At 39.7% G+C, this 22,614-nt stretch overlaps 1 protein-coding gene and 1 non-coding gene across 3 annotated transcripts in view; both read right to left on the bottom strand.

Annotated features, from left to right (window-relative positions):
* The window catches only part of GSAP (gamma-secretase activating protein), a 101,012-nt gene extending 86,163 nt beyond the window's left edge, over window positions 1-14,849 (bottom strand). For both annotated transcript variants that reach the window (XM_030825353.1, XM_030825354.1), the window contains exons 1-3: window positions 14,661-14,849; window positions 4,150-4,226; window positions 2,684-2,740 (exon numbers count right to left, since the gene is read on the bottom strand). In XM_030825353.1, coding sequence (XP_030681213.1) covers window positions 2,684-2,740; window positions 4,150-4,226; window positions 14,661-14,769 — 243 coding nt within the window. In that variant the 5' untranslated portion in view covers window positions 14,770-14,849. The remainder of the gene's footprint in view (window positions 1-2,683; window positions 2,741-4,149; window positions 4,227-14,660) is intronic.
* Window positions 14,850-22,153: 7,304 nt separating this feature from the next.
* LOC115838154 lies at window positions 22,154-22,259 on the bottom strand. The gene has a single exon (XR_004033195.1). It is a non-coding gene; the product is annotated as a small nucleolar RNA U13 (small nucleolar RNA).
* Window positions 22,260-22,614: the final 355 nt, after the last annotated feature.

The raw sequence follows: 22,614 nt of genomic DNA, 5'->3' as shown, positions 1-22,614 counted from the left end.
AATTTCAACACCAATAGATCTTGTAGTGATGGAGTAACTCTTTCTTGACTGCGTGGTAATTACAGGAATCTACACAAGTGATGAAATGGCATAGAACTATATGCACACATCGTACTGACATTAATTTATTGGTTTTAATATATTATCCTATAGTTACACAAGATTTAACAATTGAGAGAAACCGAGTGAAGAGTACAACAGGACATTACTGTACTAGTTTTTCAAATTTAAAAAATAAAAACTTTTAGAGAAGGATGGGTAAGCATTAAGACTTAGACACTGTTATCCCATCCTGAAGCTCAATTACCAAGAGAAAGATTTTTTTTTCTCTTGATGGCACCATCTTTCTCATGGTGGCACCTTTCCAAGGAAAAATATAGTACTTGAAAAGAATTTTAGGCCAGACGCGGTGGCTCACACCTGTAATCTCAGCACTTTGGAGGCAGAGGCAGGCAGATCACGAGGTCAAGAGATTGAGACCATCCTGGCCAACATGGGAAACCCCGTCTCTACTAAAAAACAAAAAAAAGAAAAAAGAAAAAAAAATATACACACACACACACACACACACACACACAAGATTAGCTGGGCATGGTGGCACACACCTGTAGTTCCAGCTACTTGGGAGGCTGAGGCAGGAGATTTGCTTGAACCCAGGAGGCAGAGGTTGCAGTGAGCTGAAATGGCACCACTGCACTCCAGCCTGGCAACAGAGTGAGACTCCGTCTCAAAAAAAAAAAAAAAAAAAAGAATTTTAAATCTAGATTTGGTATACAAATCCATTCCTTCAATAAAACCATCAAAAGGTCAGTAAAAAAAACATATGGGCTGTAAGGGTTGTGCTTATGTGGAGAAGAGACGGGAGAAGGGGAGGGTTTGTTTAGCAACTACGGTTCAGAAGAAAAATTTGCCTGTTTACAAAACTAGTTTAAATTTCCTATTAATTTATCCTTTGGCCAATTTATTTTCCGGACTAATTTTCACATTTTGGAATTCAAAGCAGCTTTGTCACTGGAAAATTTTTGAAAAACAGCCACTCTGGAGGGAACCCATCACTATCAATCCATTGAAAAACATTCGCTGCACTCCTACCACTCACAGGCAGTAAGCTAAAGGTGACAGGGATGAAACATATTGGTATGCAAAGCGCTCCTACTGTCAAGTGCTCACACTCTTGGGAGAGAGGAATATGACCACAAAAGATAGCAGCAGTCACCACAACTGGATTGACAGCAGACAGACTATGGTGTCTCCTCTCAACCCATCTTTTTAGAATACATGCCACACAGAAATTAAGCTAACAATTGCACTGAAAACTTGAGATTTTATTCTCTTTCCCTAGACTGTGTATTGTGAAAGAGTTTATGTTGATCATCACTGTGTCTCCAGCACCTGATAGGGAAAACACTCAATACTTATTTATTGGATCAGTGAATGGGTGAATGAATTAATGAATAAAGGTGAAAGGGGTGGAAGAAGGGAAGAGAGAATTAACCAAGCAGCATATTGGAACCCTGAAGAGTAAGGTGACCTGTAAGAAATTTGTGATGGATAAAGGACACTTAAGTTCAAAGATGTCTAATATTCAATTCTAAATTGTTTTTACATAGGCACAAAATTACTCCCTCCCATTTGTTCCCAGAATTAGACAAAGCCTGTCACATCAACCAACGCCTTATGTGAGTAATTTGGGGGAAAAAAATAAGGAAAAGGGTTCCTTGTCTGGATCACTAAGAAATAATGAGAAACAAGACACGTGAAGGTTAAGCAGAAGCAGAAAGAGTCAGAAGTCATTTTACGATGACCTGGGAGTACACAAATCTCAAGGAGGACACTGGACCTCCTACTTTCTTACAGGATATTGAATAATTTGTTTGGGCCAATTTTACTTAAATCTCAAAGGTCTAAGAGACTTCACCTCACTTTTTGGTCCAACAGTCCTTGCATTTTTTGTTTAAGATAAGAGGATCAAGAGATCGTTAAGGGAGAAGAGAAGGAAAGCAAAGAAATATAATTTTTTAGAAAATAAAGTTGGTATTCCCACTCCTAGATACACACACAGAAGAATTAAAACATAGCTATGTATATAATAGTGTTCATAATAGGCGAATATTAGAAACAGGTGCCCATCAACAAATAAATGAATAAAACAGTTGCATGTACTGTGATAACTGATTACAAGAATTGGAGTTAGTCTGTCATACTCAATCGAGTTAAATCAAGAGATCAGGAGAGGAAAAGAGAAGCACACAGGGCACAAGTGCCTGCCCAGGTACTGTGCAAGCCAGCTGCCAAAATGACCAAATGCCATAAACTTAAGAACAGCTTCACCTAGTAGCTGCTGAAACAAACTGCCATGGCTCTAAAACTAGTTTTACCTACTGCTTTCACACACCAATGAGATCTTGCCAGCTCCTGGAAACTTTCCTATTGCCAATGAGTTTTCTTTCAAAGCCATGTGTAACATTTCTCTTTCTGATAAAACCCCCAACCTTTCTTAGTTCTTTGAACATCCAAAGACTACCCTGGTCTGTGTGTATGCCTCAAATTGCAATTCTGTTTTTTCAAATAAATGTTTAGAGAAAAAGAGAAAATAAAGTTGGAATTTATATCTAGAAAAAGGAGGAGACAAAGAAAACTCTAAAGGCAGTAAAGTAACCAATGAGTAATCTATGATTTTTACCTCATTTTGTCTGGTTTGACAATCATATAATCCAAAGACGACATTTCCCTTATCATCCTAAAAAAAAATTAACCAGATGTTTATTAAATGTCATAGTTTAGGAAGTTAGAATGTTACTAGTTTTAAAACCAACCTGCAATAACTCAATCTTAGCAGTAAGCACTCTAAAAGAAGCTTTCTGTGCCTGTCAGAGGCGGAACTGAATCCAGTTCAGCTAGTCATCTGGGCTCAAAGAATGAAATGGATCAACAGTGTAGAGCTCAGTGAATTTGGGTAACTGTCTAGTAGGACTGAGCATGGTGAAGGCGTAAATCTTTTTATACTTCCACTTATGTCTTTGAAAATATATACATATGATAGATAATAGGGATGGCTAGGACAAGTCCATAACATTCTTTTAAGTAAACCATTGTGAATCACACAATTCCTTAAAGGTACCATTCTAAGACACAACTTAAAATAATCATTTTTACTTTAAAAAGTACAGTGACATAACTGCGCAAACAAACTGGCCATTTGAATTATTCATGTGTGCTTATTAAAGTTAAATTTTCCTTAGAACAGTTGACATTGAAAACACATTGATAAATAACAATGCTTCACGTGCCTGTAGTCCTAGCTACTGGGGAGGTTGAGGCAGGAGCTCAAGGAACCTACTTGAGCCCATGAGTTTGAGGCTGCAGTGAGCTATGATTGTGCCACTACACCCCAGCCTGGGTGACAGGGCAAGACTCTGTTTCTAAAAACAAAATAATAATAATGCTTCAAAAGTCCTAACATATCTACGTCTGAAGAGAGTAATCATATTTAATAATTTCTCCAATGATAAAATGTTAACATATTAATTAGGTTTAAACATTTTTACTTGGCATTTTTTGTCTAGAAAATGAAATTGTTCATTGATTCAAAATTTGAGTATTATGTCAGATATGCCCGTTTAGTTTTATTTTAAAATGAAGAAACATTTAATACTAAAAAAAATTTTTTTTTTTGAGACACGGTTTCGCTCTGTCACCCAGGCTGGAGTGCAGTGGCACAATCTCAGCTCACTGTAACCTCTATCTCCTGGGTTCAAGCGATTCTCCTGCCTCAGCCTCCTGAGTAGCTGGAACTACAGGTGTGCGCCACCACGCCCAGCTCATTTTTGTATTTTATGGTACAAACGGGGTTTTTGCCATATTGGCAAGGCTGGTCTCGATCTCGTGACCTCAAGTGATCTGCCCGTTGCAGCTTTCCAAAGTGCTAGAATTACAATTGTGAGCCACCATGCCCAGCCTAATACTACTAAATTTCAATCACTTTATTCAGTCTCACACACACAAAGTCATATGTTAAGATTAAATGCCAACAAGTTTATTCATTACCCTTCAATAAGATACAGTATAGAATTCTGTAAAAAGAGAATATAAATGATTAAAAACAGTAAATTTTACATCTTACCACAATAAAAAAGAATACAGACATACCTTATAGGTATAAATAATATTTCCATTTCTTTCAACATTTAATACACGTAAGCTCTCATAATCGTTTTCTAAAACATCTGAAATGATAACAGGAGGTTAATACTCAGCAGAAGATGGTTAGAAACATATCTAACCAATATATTAGTGAAGGAAGCCAAATATAAATATATACTAATAATTCTATTATATAAAACTTAAAAACAGGCAAAACGAATCTCTTTTATTAGAAGTACAAACAGTAGTGACCTTTAAGGAAGGAGAAAGCCACAGTCATTAAGAGGTATCTCAAGTGAGCCTTGTTAGGTGTTGGTTTTGTTAAATGTTTTGGGTATACTGATATACTCTGTAATAACTCACTGAGCTGTATACTCTTTTCTGTGTGAATGTTATACAATACATTTCAAGTATCTATTAGTTTTTGCTTTATGCATTTTGAGGATACATCATTAAGGGCATACGAATTTGGAATTGTTATAGCCTCCTGGTGGATTAACCACTGTTAGGCTCTAAGCTGAACTGCCAGGTGTCTGAGTACTCAATTGAAACAAGATTAAAAAGTTAATATTAACTTTTTAACAGTCAAGCTTTTAATCACTTACTGTGATGCTATAAAGCAAGAGGCTAAACAAAAGAAAGTGCTAATGTCCCTGGTCTATTTTCTCCCCATGGAATGGTGCCGTTAGCCAAGGGTCAGGTGAATCAGCACAGATATGGAGCTCTTTTCACTATCGAGGGACCCTCCCAAAAACGTTCTTGCAGTATCATGCATACAGGAGCCTAGGATAGGGAGAGGGAGAAGAGCTAGGAGTGGAAAAGTATTTCACTGGAGTAGAGAAAAAACAGTCTTTGAAGCTCCCCTCTCCCCGCTACTAAGGTGGTTTTAGTGGTTTAGAGGCACCTGAGAAAGGTCTCTGCTATCAGAGGCCTCTAAATGAAGAACCCGGGCTAGGGATGCAGCTATCTATAAGAGTATGGCTGGCCAGCAGGGCCTGAATCACAGCAACAACTCATTTCAGAGACTACAGGGCATTGGCCACACACCAAGTCGGATTTGGGGAGGGCAGTTTTCTCCCGTAAGGCCTGTCAGATAAAGTCTTTGTAACTGCACATAGTTGGGTCTGAAAAATTACACATAAGTTTTTAAAATAGGAGCTGGATTAGCAACCCTTTATTCATTATATAATGTCCTTTATTTCTAATAATTATTTTTACTTTAAGGTCTACTTTGTCTGATATTAGTATAACTACATCAGCTTGGTTAGTGCTTGCATAACTTTGTTATCTTCCTGTGTCCTTATATTGAAGATACGTTTTATAAGCAATATCTACTTGAGATTTTTTCCTCCAATCTGACATTCTTAATCTTTTAATTGGGATATGCAGTCCATTTACATTTAATGTAATTACTAACATATTGGGTTGATATTTACCATATTACTATTTGTTTTCTATGTGTCTCACCCGTTTTACTACTCTTCTGGACTAAGTTTATTATTTCATTCTATTACCTATTAACTTATCAGTTATATGTTTTCGCTATTCTTTTATTAGTTATACTAAAAGTTATAACATGCATCCTTGACTTATTATGTTTTAGTATTGTGTGATGCAAAAAAAAATCTGAAGCAACTGAAACTCTCATACATTGTTAATGGGAGTATAAATCGGAAAACTGGCAGTATCTAGTGAAGCTGAACACATGACTCGGCAACTGCACTTGTACATATATCTTCAAAAGAAATATATATATATATATTTAGCAAGGGACACATAAGAATGTCTATAGTGCTGTGGTACATCATTGCCCAAACCAGAAACCCAAACTATCCATTAAGTGAAGAATGAATAAATTGTGTTATATCCAAACAATGGAATAGTACAAAACAATGAATTAATATTCTGCAATAACACATATGAAACGGAGCAAAAGAACCTTCCCCACCACCAAAAGAAGGTACAAATTGTATATTTCAATTCATAAGCAAGTTTTCAATAATGGGCACAACTAATCTACAGTGTTAGATAAGTGACTGTTAGAAAGGAGCATGAAGGACTTCTGAGGTTCCATTAATGTTTTCCTTCCTGTTCTGAGTCTTAGTTGCATAAGTGTGTTTCACTTGGTGAAAATTAACTAAACCTGTGAACTTATAATTGTCTCCTTGTCTATATGAAAGCCCTATTTTGCTGAAGGATACACAGACTCTTTACACAAAACATTTAACTTATAAGTTAATTGACCATCTTTCTTCTAAAATTTTAGGATATTTCTCCTAATTCTACAGTTAAAGGATTTAAACACTGGTAGATTCAGCATTGTAATTATCACTAATTGGGCAGAAGCGTGCATTTTCCCAATTTCCTCAAAAGTTATCCAAAATTATGGCCGGCACAGTGGCTCACGCCTATAATCCCAGCACTTTGGAAGGCTGGGACAGACGGATCACTTGAGGCCAGGAATTCAAGAGCAGCCTGGTCAACATGGTGAAACCCAATCTCTACTAAAAAATACAAAAAATTAGCTGGGCATGGTGGTGCACACCTGTAATCCCAGCTACTCAGGAGGCTGAGACAGGAGAATCGCTTGAACCCAGGAGGTTGGAGGTTGCAATGAGCCGGGATTGAGCCATTGCACTTCAGAGCAAGACTCTGTCTCAAAAAAAAAAAGAAAAGAAAAGATAAATTGCTTAAATTTGACTCATTTTTCCCATACAGGAATAGTTTTTACATGTTAATTACATTGATTATGACAAATTCTAATATTCAGACAAAACATATGCAAACTATCTGTAACTCCACAAATTTCTACCTGTATTCCTAAAAGGAAAAGACAAGATAAAAAAATAAGGATAATTGGTGAGCTGGACACCTGCACTGGAGCTGGAGGTGGGAAACATTCAGAAAGAGGAAGAGCAGGTTTCACTGAGAACTTAGACATCATCCTGAGATCTCTCTTCCCCACCCCTCACAAGCAGCAGCTTCGTGGGTCTCCTAGGGGCAGGGCAAAGTGTTTCCTATACGTGGGTATAAACGTTTGTCAGTATATTGACATGTATATGGAGCTGTCAGACTCACTTCACACTGAAGGATAATAAGGATAATAATTTGGTCTCTTAGGAGACTAGGATTTAGATAATCAGTTTATGGGCCAAGCATGATGACTCATGCCTGTAATCTCAGCACTGTGGGAGGCCAAGGTGTGAGGATGGCTTGAGCTCAGGAGTTCAAGACCAAACTGGGCAACACGGCAAAACCCTGTCTCTTAATAAAAATAAGCTTATGGCTAAGTAGGCCTTCACAATTTAGAGAGTTCTCATTTCTATCTCATCTGCATTGTATAATGTATTCCAGGCCTACTATACTTTTCAATGAGATAATGATACTTGACCAATATACAGTGAAAAGGTGGCACAGACTGAACTCAAACCTAGAAAAAGGTAAACAGAACAATGGGCTGAGTGTTCTGTATCAAGCTTACAATGAGAAAATGGGCAATTATTCAAAAGTCCTTTGAAAGGTAGATATTGTAGACATCTAAAGAGAATTTCAGTGAGTTTTTTCATCCTGTACATGACTCAAAACTTCTGGAATGCAATGTGTCAATATTTTGAGAAATATTTTTTTTCTTCCAAGATTATAAGTATGCTATCAAATAGAGCCCTGTAGCAACTTGGAAGACACAGAAAACACACGGACATAAAACCGTATTTATTATCCAGGGAATGTCACTACAGATTAATTATGTTAATGAGGCCATCAAAATCTATGGTAATCTTTCAGGCTTTGCTTTTTGATACCAGATACAGCAAATGAGATAATAATGTGTCTAATTGTGCCTAGCCAGTATTGGTATTTAATAAAACTTTATCATTGAATCTTCAAAAAAAAAAAGATTATAAGTATGCTAGGAGAGATCGTCGCAAAAGTATACTTAAAAGGTTTTGGCTAAGATAAGAACTCCTTTACAAGAAATCTTGCTAAATCCAATTTACTTGCAAAAGCATATCTGTTTTCAGATTACTATAATACTAAAAGAAAAAAATTCTCCAACAAACGCAGATTACAATAAATGGCACATTTTTATCCCATTAAACTAGTGGTTCTCAACTCTGGCTGTCTTAAAATCATTAAGGGAGCTTTTAAAAGAACACTGATGCCCCAAGCCATACCCAGGATATTCTGATTTTATTGAGCTGGTGTGGAGCCCACTCTCTGGTGTATACGTATGTGTTTTAGATTCCCTGGGTGATTCTAATGTACAGCCAGGGTTAAGAACCATTGAACTACCAATGTACATTATATATTAAGCAATATTTGTTAGAGGGCATAACTTGGACCATCTTATAACCATGGTAGACAGAGAGTTGAAAGAAATAAAAGTAATGTTTTCATGGGAACATTAGGTAATAACTGCAGGGCTGAATAACCTGCAGTTAAGTACACAGTTCACATTTCAAGGACATGTGAAATAGACAAATTTGGTAATGCTGCAAATCCAGAGACCAATGTCTCACCACATACTATTAAGCCATCGGCTCTTCCTCCCTGGACTAGTTGCCCATGTCTTAACACACCCTTTTAAAAGAAGTATTCAGTAACCTCTTTGCTTATTCATTCTGACTCTTCTCCCAGTACTTCATCACTGGAAAGTCCAGAGGAAGAAGTTTTGCAATTTCAAATGAGGAAATGTGGTTTAATTTCACAGTTTAGTATACTCAGTGCTCATGAATAAAACAATGTAGCATTTTGATAGATACTTGCGTAGGTAAACCTATAAAAGAAAGGAGAGTACCTAGATATTAAAGGTATTGGCAAGGCATAGCTCTTGTAAAACAAAAGCTGGTTGGCCAGATATTCTCATTTGTTTCAATCTATTATTTGTCAAACAAAAGTGATTTCACTTTACAGGTAGAGGGTTTCTCAAATGTGTACATTTTATCCCAAACTGCCATGAGACAAAAATTAAAGTATTTGTCTTTCCGATGACCACAAGGAGAAAAATGTCATGCAGCCTTATACAAAATTTTGAACTCGTTCCTAATACATACATCAAGAGGTGATAAAATATGATTATACCTATAACTTCCTATTCTTTAAATAATTCATATAAATCCTCAGGCTCAAGATGACCAGTTATTATAATTCCTAAACCTATGCAGTAAACATTATGTGATTTATATTTCATATTCTGAGTAAAATGAAGTTAAGAGAGAGATAAGAATTAGAAAAGGAGACTAGGAAAGAATTAGCAGAAAGAAAAGTAAAAAGGACAGATAGTGGCAAGAAAATAGTTAAAAAAAAAAAAAAAAAGGGAAAACAATGTGATTAAGGTAACCCTCTGGCCCCCAAATCAATCTAGGAATACATAGGAGGCAACAAAGAAAAGTATTATTCTTGAATCAGTCACTTGGTAAAATATACCACTTCCCTGGCAAAGATTACAATATTTGAAAGACAAGTCAATCTGGTGTATCATAAATCCAAGACTAATAAAAGCAGGAAAGAAAATCTACATCCTTTCCAGTCTTAAATATTGACTTTTAAATGTTAGAAAACTTACATATTGCAGATCTTATTTTCTTGAAGATGTGATCAATCCCAACAAGGGATTAAGCACGGGATACAAAAGTCAACATGTAAGATCTATCTATTATAGTGCTATATACCAGCAATAGTTACAACATGTCATGTTTTTAAGTGTGCTAGTTATGAGAGCAACAAAAAATAACCTAGGATGAAATCTAGCAAAAACATGTGCAGAACCTTCATGGAGAAAATTCTAAGACTTATTAAGAGTCATTTAAAAAGATCTAAATAAATAATGAGCTATATTTTGTTCATAGTTGGGAAGATCCAATATTGTAAAGATGCCAATTCTCCCCAAGCTGATCTATAGAGGCAATGCGACTAAAGGAAATCCAAATCAACTTTTTTTGTAAAATCTGACAGGCAGATTCAAAAATATATATATGAAAAAGCAAAGGGCATACAATAGCTAAGACACTCGTGAAGAATACTAAGGTGAGGTGACTTACCCTACCAGTTATCAATACTTATCATAAAGCACAGTTATTAAGATGTTGTCATGGCTGGGCTTTGTGGCTCACACCTGTAATCCCAGCACTTTGGGAGGCCAAGGTGGGCGTATCACCTGAGGTCAGGAGTTCAAGACCAGCCTGACCAGTATGGTGAAACTCTGTCTCTACTAAAAATACAAAAATTAGCTGGGTGTGGCAGCATATGCCTGTAATCCCAGCTACTTGGGAGGCTGAGGTAGGAGAATCGCTTGAACCCGGGAGGCGGAGGTTGCAGTGAGCTGAGATTGCGCCACTGCACTCCAGCCTGGTGACAGAGCTCGACTCTCAAAAAAAAAAAAAAGTTGTCAAGTTGAGATTATGAAACAAAATAAACTCAGAAAAGGAGACCTACATAAGGAAGCTTGATGTGACAGAAGTGGCTTTGTTGTGAGAACTAAAAGGACTATTTGGTTGATAATATTGAAACAATTAGCTATTAATATTTTTTTAAAAAAATTGGACTCCTATAAATCACATAAAAATAAATTATAGGTGGATCAAAATCAAAAGGTGAAAAAGTCATAAAGCTTCTAAAAGTTAATATTAGAAATGTCTTCACGACTTCAAAACAGGGAGGATTTAAGAGATCCAAAAAGGTACAAACTATAAAGAAAAACTAATTTAGACTACATTAAGAACTCCTGTTTATCAAAGGCACCATCACAAACTGAAACAGAAGTGACAGATTGAGAGAAAAATATTTGCGACACATGTGATAAAGAACTAGAATCCCAAAAACATAACCTCTAAAATAATCAATTAAAAACATAGGAAAGTGGACAAAAGGATGAATAGACATTTCACAGGCAGGGAAATTCAAGTGGCCAGTAAATACATAGAGATGCTCAACCTTGGAGCACTATGAAATAATTAATCCTACCAGTGTGACAAAAAAAAAAAAAATTAAATCTGGAACCGTCAAGGGCTTGTGAGAATAATGGGGGGGGGGGGGGGGGGGGGGGGGGGGGGGGGGGGGGGGGGGGATCAAAAAAAAAAAAAAAAAAAAAATTAAATCTGGAACTGTCAAGGCTTGTGAGAATAATGAGTATCAGAAACATTTCCATGCCACAAATCGGAGTGTTAATAAGTACAACACTTTGGAAAACAATTTGGCACTGCCCAGGAAAGACGAAGATGTGCACAGCCTATGACTTAGCAACTCCACTTTTAGACGTACATTCTAGAGAAACATATGCCTGTGTGCACCAGGTGCTTAGTAAGAGTATTGACCATACAGCAAACCCCAGAAACCCCCCAAAAGCCACCCACTGGAAAAATAAGTTCGGTTCCCCAGGAAGCACTCTAAGACAGGGTTTAGTACCCAGTATGTTCATCAGGGAGTGGGAAAGTGGGATTAACACCCTTAAGAGGAAGGAGAAGGAAGCAAGTCCTGGTAGGGTGAGAAGTCCAGTAGCAACGCAGGCCCAACATCCTCAGGTGACCTTGGGTCCCCCAAAGAGGAAGCTTCAGAACTGAAATGGAGTTGTCCCATGTTCAGTCAAAATGGCTCGGCCTTTAAAGCCCACTCAATCTCATGTGGTCCATACCCAAAAGGAAGTGAAGTTGGGTAGGGCAGCCCTCTTGCCAGGCAATCCCTGAAGGGGCTGACAGCTGAAGACTGCCTGCTGACTATACTCATAGCACCTGGGACAAGCTCTTCTTTGAAACGAAAATCTAAGGGGTACATCTCCACGTCCACCATCATGTTGAATTCACACGATGGAACACTATATAGCATTAATTAATACAAATTAATAACCTGCAGCTAGCCAGTCAATATGGGTAAATCTCACAATATTGAGAAAGAAAATAAGCAAAAGGAATGCGTACAGTATGCTTTAAAGTTCACAGGCAAGCAAAATGAAATATTTTGCCCATACATATAGGCTAAAACTACAAATAAAGTCAAAGAAATGTTAAAATATAAAAATGTAAATAGTTGCTAACCTAGGAGGTGAGGATGAGAGAAAGAAATAGAATCAGAAAGGAGCACATAAGAGACTTCAAGAGTCTTGACATTGCTCTATTTTTAAGCTGGGTAGTGGACACACGGTTTTGCTTTGGTGGTTGTTTTTTTCTTTTGTCATTTACAGCTACCTGTTAAAATATTCTTCTATGTAGTTGTTTTGATTTTTAACAAATATCTTCTTTTATTTCAGGAGAAACTGTTTTCTCAAAAGTTCAACCCAGAACCAGGAGCAAATGCAGTAACCAAATCTGTTCTCCTTCCTCCTTGACCCCTTGTTGACCAAAATGCTTACAGGCACAGAATTTCCATGGCTGACTTAGCCCAGCTCTCTGTTTTGCCAGGAATATATCATGCATATTTCATGAGAATTACTTAGCACCTCTAAGAAAACTTCAATTGTATTTGTTGATGTAAAAATATTAAGGCTTCAAATTTAAAAAGCAAGTATGCATAGAGGAGGCATTACAATGGTAAGTAATTCATAATTTACATTTGAAAAGCTAGAACTTTGAAAGGATAATGATTTCCACAAATGTGTGTAGTAGCTGCTGTGCTAGAAATGAGACAGAATCCCAGATTTCCTTGCCATTGCTATAAATTACAGAACAGGAATTAATTTGTGTGGGGGTATTTTTGAGCTACCACCCACTGGTGATTATCAGAGGTGATAATTCTCTTAGTGTAACAGGGCTAATATCTTACCAAGGTATTTGCTCTGAAAGAGCAAAATATTACCAGTATCAGAAAAGCTAGTATTTCCAGAAAGTACCTTCTGAGGATCTAGGGCTGTTGTTTAGTGGAAGGTCAATACACAAGTTTGTATTTCTTCAGAGATGAGCGAAAGATACAAGGAAGCCAGGTCCCAGTGGGTCACACACAGCTTTTCAAGCACAACACACATTACGGAAACATAAGACTGTGGCATTTCACACTCATCTAACTTCTCATTTGCAGACACCTGCCATTTAGCAAAATGAAGTGGGAGTCCAGAAAAAGGAGTACTTGGTGGTAGAAGACAGAGCTGCCTGTTGTATTTCAAAAAGTTAAGCCTTCAAAAACTTTTCAGACATTTGGGCGACATTTTTTTTTTTTTTTTTTTTTTTTTTTTTTTTTTTTGAGACGGAGACTTACTCTGTTGCCCAGGCTGGAGTGCAGTGACGCGATCTCGGCTCACTGCAACCTCTGCCTCCCAGGTTCAAGCGATTCTCCTGCCTCAGCCTCCCGAGTAGCTGGGATTACAGGCGCGTGTCACCACGCCCAGCTAGTTTTTGTATAAAATTCTTCCTTGATCACCCTCTCCACCTCGAAAAAAAGTAAAGCCTTACTAAGCATGGCACTAACGCAAACTCAATGTGTACGCTACACAAACATATAACTCCTTATTTGGAGCTAATAATATTCCAAGCCAAGGAAACCTACAAATAACTTCGCTATAGTCATAAGAGAGTGTGAAGATACAAGATAGCAACTTGATATATAACTCACATCAAGAAAACTTTCACCAGCGTTTAAGGGAAAGGAGTTGTAGATGTGGGTCATTTAATACCCACTTCCGAAAAACCCACTTCCAAATTCACTGAAGTGGACAGCTCCCTACACACAAGGTGAGACCTACAGGCATCATTGCTTTGAAGCTGCATTTAAGCTCTGAAGCTCCAACATTTACAGAAGACTTTAAAAACTCTGTGAGAAATCACAAAGTTCCCCTTCTTTAAAACAGATCAGTGCTGGGAAAGCTCACAAGTCACTTTCACTCCCTTACCGAATCATCGAAAAGCCCTGAGGTGGCGGGGCCGGGAGCCGAGCATCTCGCGCGCAGCCCCAGCCTGCACAGGTGCGGAGCACGGGGGCGGCTGGGGCCTCTCGCCCCGCCGCGCGCAGCCTGGAGGCGGTCCCTGCCCTCTCGCGCCTCACCGCCGAGGCCCGTGTCCCCTCAGCCACGGACACGGTTCAACAGACACAGAATCACGTCTCGCAAATGTGGGGACAAACTGTTCCACTGTTAGGTATAGGGTGGTTTGCTTGGTGGTCACGGATTCTTTCTCAAAACGTGAAGCTTCCAGGAGCACCCCTGTCTTGGCAAAGCCCCTGCGCTGCCGATGAACCCCCCGGGAGGTGGGATGCGACCGCTGAGCTGAGCACGACCCTCTGCCCTCGCCGTAAGGTGATGCTGAGGGAACCGCCAGCAGCCCGGCCCCTCTGCCAAAGGCGAATTTCCGCGGGCCGGCAGCGAGCCAGGCGCCTCAGGCCCCACCGCGACCTGGCCCAGGCTCTGCCCCCGACTTTCCGCCGTGGCTGGGTGAGGGTGGCAAAGCCAAAACAGCCCTCCGAGGAAGGGAGCGGCGCCCTCGCACCAGCCTTCCCAGGGCGGCGACGCCCCGGGTTGCTCCCCGCCGGGTCGGAGTCCGGGGGCTATGAGGGACTCCCACTCCCCGCCCCCACCCCGCCCCGACGCGCGCCTCCCGCACCTGCGCTGCCGCTTCCGGCCCCGCTGGCCTCGGACACTGCCCGCTGCGCCCGCAACCACGGGAGCACGTCCTTTCCGAGGTCGAAGTCGGCGACCAGGCGGAGAGCCATCGCCCGGACACGACCACCGGGCGGCTCTGGGTCCCCGCACCGCGGGCATTCCCGGCCCCGCGTGGCCGCCTCGCCCTCGCGTCCCCGTGCCTGCCCCCTCCTTCCTCTCCCCCGCCCCCTGCTGCTTTCGGTTCTGCGGCGCCCTGGCCTGAGAAGCCCCGGCACCACCTCCTCCCGGCCAGCGGCCCTCAGCCGCCGGCGGCCCGCACCTAAGCCGGAGCCGGGCACGGCGGGTAGCGGTGGGGCGGGGAGGACCGGGCGCCAGGACCAGGCCCGCCGGAGCGGGAGGCCTCTGCGCGCACCCTCGGGGCTGACGATAGAGGGCTCAAGGACGTGGGCGCTTCAGGGCCCTGGCGAGGCCGCTAGCCCAGTGGCTTCCAAACCTGGAGGGTCTGCCTATTTTCTTTATTCTCCAAGTGCAGCAAAGTGTGGAAACCACTTGGCTTGAGAGAGCTGGGTGCTCTGGAGCAGTTCAGGGTCACCACAGAAGTAGGCCGTCTCTTGGGCCTATTCGCCCCAGCTTCGAGGTGGTGGTGCTTTATTAGTGTTATTAAGGTAATGAGTAGCAACTGGGAGCGTGTGACGAAGGTGGTCCCATTGTAAGAGAAACGCTAAAAAAGGTTAATGCGCTTGATAAAAACAGCGTCCTTTTTGCCTTTTAACTCTAGTACATCTCATTTGATGCCTTGAGACATGAAAACTGAATCTTAAGTCTCCACGCAAACCCTCTGCCTCCCACCAGGGGCTAACAGAGCACTCTGGAAGGTGCTCGACAATTACTGAAGAATGAGTGAATACAGTAGTAAAGAATGCTTTTTCACATGTTTCCCGAAATTAAGGTCTGAAAACTACTTGTATTGACGTCATCTGGGGCACTGTTTTACAATGCAGACTCCTGATCTCTAGACCTGGACGAGACCAGAAATGTGCATTTTACCCAGAGCCTCGGGCGATTCTTAGGCTTACTAAGTTTGAAAACTACTCCAACTAAATGTAAAAGAAAGTCTTGAATTTTTTTCCCTCCTAGAGACATGTTTCTCCAACTAAGGTAGTGGATGATTTCAGGTAGAACTCCATTACTCACCACCATATACAGAGGAAAGTCCTCCCACCTGGGAAGTGCATGCAGATTTAAGATAAATGCCTAATGAAGCTGCTAATATTATCAGTTAATAAAAGGAAGGCCACTGGAGCCACCGAGGAGCTAATGCAACCACTATTTCGTATCAAATAAGTTTGTTGCCTTTGTCATACAGAAACACTGTTTGCCAATTTTTTAAATTCAATACATTTCCATTGTTTTTATTTTTGCAGTTAACTTCTATTTTTGCCAGGCAGGACTGATTTTATAGTCAAGCGGTGATGATATAAAAAATTCTCTTCAAATTAAGTGAAAAAGCGAATGTAAAGAAGGTGAGAAATAATAAGATAATAATAGAAAGATGTGGCCAAAATCATGAGGGTGCTATATGAAGGCATGTATATCAGTTAGGATTATATTCTCCAGAAGTTAATAAGAACTCAGATTAACAGTAAATTAAACACACAAGTTGTATTCTGTCACCTATCTGGAGATAGGCAGAATAAAGCTCTTAGGGCAGTTTCCTGAATTTATCAGGGACCCAGGCTCCTTCCAGCTCTTTGCTCCACCTCATCTTGAGTGTACCCTTGTCCTCATGATCAAAGAGGGTTGCAGAAGCTTCAACCTTCATGTCTGCATTCCAGAAATCAGAATGGGAGAAGAGGAATAAAAAGAGGATGCTACCTCTCTTTTAAGGATACTTCCCAGAAGTTCTACACAACATTTCTACATATGTTTCACTCACCAGAATTTAGTCACATGGCCAAATGTAGCCTTCAAGGGAGGCAAGGAAATATACCTGGCCAGTGATGTGCCCACATAAAAATCAGGACAGTATTACTAAAGAAGGTGGGGAAAGTAGATATTCAGAAGCAATTAGAGATCTCTGTCAGAGTATGATACCCAATTCTGGCCACTGAGTTGTAAGGAAACCTCAGCTATGACAGATTTCTCTATTCTTAAAACAGACATGGGAAAAGATGGTCCCATTCAGTCTTTAACTATTTCGGGGTCTAGATATGATTGCTGGAATTTCAGCCATCTAGCACACTGAAAATGGAGTCATTGGAGTCAGGAGAGTCCAGAGAACTGCAGAGAAGAGAAACCTTGGTAAATTATTTTTGGAGCCATCCTCTGCCCTTTCTGATATTAGAGATGTTGAATTTCCTATTGTTTAAATGATACTAAGTCAGACTTTTACTTGCAACCAAGGGTTCCAATTTTAAGGAGTGATCATTTCAAAATTTAGGGCACAGGCCAAAGAGCACTATAATAATAGGTTTTTGTTTGAACACTTATTAGAACACATTCTATATTTTGTATTGTTAACATAAAATGAAGTTATGTGGAGGGAGTAGGCTTACAGGAAACAGCTCAGATAAGCAAAAAGAGTTTGTTGCAAAGCCCTGAAAACCTAAGGGCCTCTGGATTAGATCACCTGAAAGTCATTCTACATATTATGTAAGCCAGTTTGAGTTGAGTTTTCTGTTACTTGTGCCAAAAGCATCTTAAATCAGGGATTTTCAAACTTTAATGAGCATTCAAATCACCTAAGGATCTTGATAAAAGGTAGATTCTGATTCAGTAGGGTGAGGTGGTGCTGAAGAATCTACATTTTAACGAGTTTCCAGGTCACGCCAAAGCTGCTGGTCCACAGATGACATTTTGAATAGCAACATTCTGCTACTTAATATGAGGATCTTTCCACCTCTGTATTGCTGCCTTACTGTCCACCATAGGGAGGGCCAAGTGAGGATATGCATGAAAGGGCTAGCTTTGAAGATATACCAGAGCTAAAGGTCTGTATCTGGGGAGAAATCTAAAATGGAGGTAAATATTGATTCCAGAAGTTTGAACCATGCCATGAGTCACAAGTTCTAGTAGCAAGCCACAGAGAATCAGTAAGCTAAAGGGAGGAGATAAAGGTGCTTACACTATAGTGGAGATGCAAGCACAAGGCAAGAAAAGAGGTGAAGCAATGCAGTGAATCAGAATCTTCAAAATTATGATTGTTGTGCACACTGAAGTTTGGGAAGCACTGGTCTAGCTATCTGGTGCTTTAAATGGAGGTGGTTTTCTTTCCTTCTCTTCGTGACTGGATTACTGAGTTTCAAGCCTGTGTTGATTTGTTGCAGAGCAGAGACCTCACCAAGATGCAGTAGGCAATGGGGTAGAGGAATATGAGTCCTCCGAAACACTCTGTGCACAGCGCAACACAGTGATCCTAATAAAATAAATAGGCATCCTAAATCAAGGTGATCTACTTTACATATGTTCACTAACTTTTCAGTGTTCTTCTTAGTATAATTTCAAGAATAGTATTAAAGATGTACACAAGAGAAGATGAAAACAGTTGTGGTTTTTCTAGAGAATTTTTAAAACTACATAAGATGTTCAAGATGAATAATTCCTGAATTGCCAATTCCAAATGCTGTTATAATAAAGATGTCTTTGCAGTCATTTCATAGCAGTTTTTAATTCTGTCCTAAAAATGAAGCACATTGACACTCTACATATTTTCTTTATCTAACGGTTTTATTTAGATATGTTTTAAAATAGAAGATATAGTCCTATTTCTTAACGGTTGCAAGTGGAATTCCAAGGACTATCCCAACTCCTAACTGTTAACGATAGTTTTCTGTGGGGAATATAACTCAGTGAAGGTTGTTTTTTTGTTTGTTTTTGTTTTTGTTTAACCTTAGGCACATGTTGGCTTTTCAATTTTAAAAACTAGCTTAATTTTTTAAAATGTATCTTCACTCAGATTTTGACTATAAAATTATTGTTCAGCCTTTAAGGGACCATCTTCCTGACAACTTCTGCTAATTTTTGTCCTGTTTAGTTACATAGATGGCTACATGCTCAGGGCCATCATATATTGTTGTTTTTTGTTTTTTGTTTTTGGGTTTTTTTTGTTTTTTTTTTTTTTTGAGACAGGGTCTCACTCAGTTGCCCAGGCTTGAGCACAGTGGCATGATCTCGGCTCACTGTAACCTCCGCCTCCCGGGTTCAAGCGATTCTCCTGCCTTAGCCACCTGAGTAGTTAGGATTACTCAGGCACCCGCCACCACACCCAATTAAATTTTGTATTTTTAGTAGAGACAGGGTTTCGCCATGTTGGTCAGGCTGGTCACGAACTCATATTGTTTTTATTTGTTTTCTTAAAAAGCTGACACTGAGTTTAGCAATGATTAATAGAATAACTCTTTAAATCTGCTTGGTTATTATTTATGATGTTAGAGTGAAAGCACTCATCCTGAAATTTGTTGAAAAGAAGACTGACACAGATTTTTTTATGGAAATTTTCTATAGAATGATAGCCCTATGACTTGGCAGGAAATAAAGAACTGCCATTTAACAAGATGGGCTAGACAACAATTCAAATATTCTAAAGGAACTATATCTGATTTAATCAAAGGAACAAGGAAGAACTGAGGTGAAAATAGAGTACTAAACATTTCTGAGAGTAAGAATGCTTCACTAAGTTGCTTTTAAAGTTTTGTTGATGAACAAATATTAACTGTATGGAATTACTATATCTCAAACAGAACAATGGAATGTACAAAATATAAAGAGATCATCTGAGAAATACATAATCATATGAAAGTTATGTTGCCATCTATGATAACTCATTTCACAGGATAAATGAATACATGGATTTTAGTATCATTTGTAATGACCAAGAAAGAAAGGATGTTATATTCTATATCAGTCAGAAAACACTCCATTTTAAGTGGCTTGATTCTTCTCTTATTAAAACTGTATCATTTTCAAACAGAAACTTAATCTTGTGACTTCCACATAAATGTTCTTCCCCTTTCCTCCTTTTCCTTCCTACTTTTCACCCTTTATTCCTTTCCCTTCCCCTTCTAAACAATTCCATCCTAAAACTACCAGATTAGACAAAGAAAAGCAAGCCTCTGCACAGGGGTTTGGAGCAAGGTGTCGACCAAAATTTGGATGTCAGAACTCAAGCAGGGAGAAGAGGTTATCCTTGGGGGATGGGGTGGGGACTAGGGAATGGTCACTCAGCATGAGATGTCAGAGTCTAACTAAGTAGGGTGAGAAGGGTGTCCATGTGGGTCATGTGGGTGGATGAGTGGGCAAGGAGTGGTTGTCCAGCCTGGGGTATCAGATTTCACGTGGCTTAGAGAGGGCATTTGCCAAGGATGGGAGTGGCAGCTAAGACGAGGTTGAATTATTTAAGAGAATATATTAAGAATAATGTGACCCATGTCTCTCACTGGCAGGCAAAAAATCACAAAAAAGAAAAAAAAAAGCTGTAGTGTTGGATTGGAATTATAAATATTGGGGTAAACATAGTATTTATTTATTTATTTTTATTTATTTATTTATTTATTTTTGAGATGGTGTCTCACTCTGTCGCCAGGCTAGAGTTCAGTGGTGCGATCTTGGCTCAGTACAACTTCTACCTCCCAAGTTCAAGCGATTCTCCTGCCTCAGCCTCCTGAGCAGCGGGGACTACAGTTACATGCCACCATGCCTGGCTAATTTTTGTATTTTTAATAGAGACAGGGTTTCACCATGTTGGCCAGGATGGTCCAATCTCTTGACCTCATGATCCACCCACCTCCGCCTCCCAAAGTGCTGGGATTACAGGCGTGAGCCACCATGCCCAGCCAACATAGTTTTTAATACATAGATGATGATAGGGAGATAGAGGGGTAGATATCATAATAAATATGCATATGCATGTATGCACATACACACATATATTCTCTTGTTCTGTCCACCGAACATCGGGGAGCAGCAATGCCCCTATATCAATCAACACATCTGGCACAAAGAAAGATGAACCTGGAACACCTTGTAGTGCCAGAAAGCAAGAACATGATCAAAGAACCATAAGGACATGTCAGAAGGACACAGGAGCCAGTGTGAATGAAACCCCTGTTGCAAAAATTATAACAGTGAGAAAATTATGACAGTGAAAGAGATCTGACCTAATTGACTCCATCTTGCTTCAAACCTCCAAGCTGTCCTTGTTCATTCCTGGATGTAGGCCAAACTAACTTTGAGAGGAACTTAACTTTAACTTTGAAACAAAGATGATAACAGCCTTTTCCCAAAACATACCCCCTTCTTGCCTGGGGACCAGACTGCCTTTGTAGGACTAACAAGTTAGATACAAGATCAGAAATTACGGTTTAAGAGTCATGCAGCCAGAAACCCCAAGATCACTAACCCCCCCAATTGCTCCTATAGATAACGTCAGTATTGTAAAACCCAATATTGGTGTTCGAGGTCTTTTTCAGACCTTCTACTCCATGGATCAGCTGGTCCCACCCAGATCAATAAACTGGCTCATCTGGTCTTGCAGCCCCCACCCAGGAACTGACTCTGCACAAGAGGACCCCTTATGATTTCATCCAACCTGACCAATCAGCACTCCCCACTCCCTGTTCCCCGACCTGCCTAATTATCCCTAAAAACCCAAGTCCCTGAATTTTCAGGGAGACTGATTTGAGTAATAATAAAACTTTGGTTTCCTGTTCAGCCAGCTCTGCATGAGTTAAACTCTTTATTGCAATTCCTATGTCTTGATAAATCGACTCTATCTGGGCAGGGCAAAATGAACCCATTGCGCAGTTACATGAAGGAGCTTCCAACTGGCCAGATCTGGGACAATTTGAACATCAAAATACACAATGGCAATAAAGAAGTATAACCTATTAAAACAAGAAACCATAAGTCCATAGGAATATAGATACATATATATGTATATGCATATGATATCTGTATATATACAGATATATATGTATTAAAATATATACATATATTAAAATACATGTAACAAATGTATTAAAAATACAGATATATACATTGAAAGTTTGAGGAACAGGACATCTCGTTTCCAAATACTATCCCACAAAATACTTATTAAGCCTGCTATATATCACTTTAATTAAGTGAACATCATCAGTAATAGGACAAATGGAAATCGTAGGATACAACCACTTCCAGAAATGAATAACCTTAATCTAATCATGAGGAAACAGCAGACAAAACCAACTGAAGGACATTCTACAAAATAACTAAGCTGTAATCTTTTAAAGTGTCAAGATCACGAAAGCCACTGAAAGACTGATAACTGTTCCAGAAAGGAGACTAGAGAGACATGGCAGCCAAATGTTCCACATAATCCTGTCCTGGATTCTTTTCCTACAAAGGAAGGGGTCTGAGGATTAGGTGGTAGTACTGAATCAAGGTTAGTTCCCTGATTTTGATGTTTGTACTGTGGTTATATACGAGAATGTTCTTTTTTTTTAAATAGTTTTTTCATGTCAGATGGGTGATGTCCCAACATTGTACCAAGATTCGAGGGTGACACATGTCACATGTGAGCACGTGAACACCCGATCATCATGCTTATGAACTATGAAAGGATCAGAGAATATTCCTGTTTGTACAAAATACATCCTAAAGTATCTGGGAGTAATGGGACATCAGATCAGCAGTTATTCTCAAATAGTTCAGAAAAAAATGTTTCCTATATTAAACTCCCAACTTTTCTGTAAGTTTGTGATTGTTTCGAAATGCAAAAAAAAAATTTTTTTTGAGACAGGGGCTCTCTCTGTCACCCAGGCTGGAGTGCAGTGACATGATCACAGCTGACTGCAACCTCCACCTCCTGGGCTCAGGCAATTCTCCCACCTCAGCCTCCGGAGTAGTTGGGACTACAAATGTGTACCACCATACTCGGATAATTTTTTAATTTTTTTGTAGAGACAAGGTCTCACTAT

This window comes from Nomascus leucogenys, chromosome 13 (assembly GCF_006542625.1).
Source record: "Nomascus leucogenys isolate Asia chromosome 13, Asia_NLE_v1, whole genome shotgun sequence".
NCBI classification, from domain to species: domain Eukaryota; kingdom Metazoa; phylum Chordata; class Mammalia; order Primates; family Hylobatidae; genus Nomascus; species Nomascus leucogenys.
The sequence above is the reverse complement of the archived record's forward strand: the minus strand, read 5'-3'. Positions and strand labels throughout refer to the sequence as shown.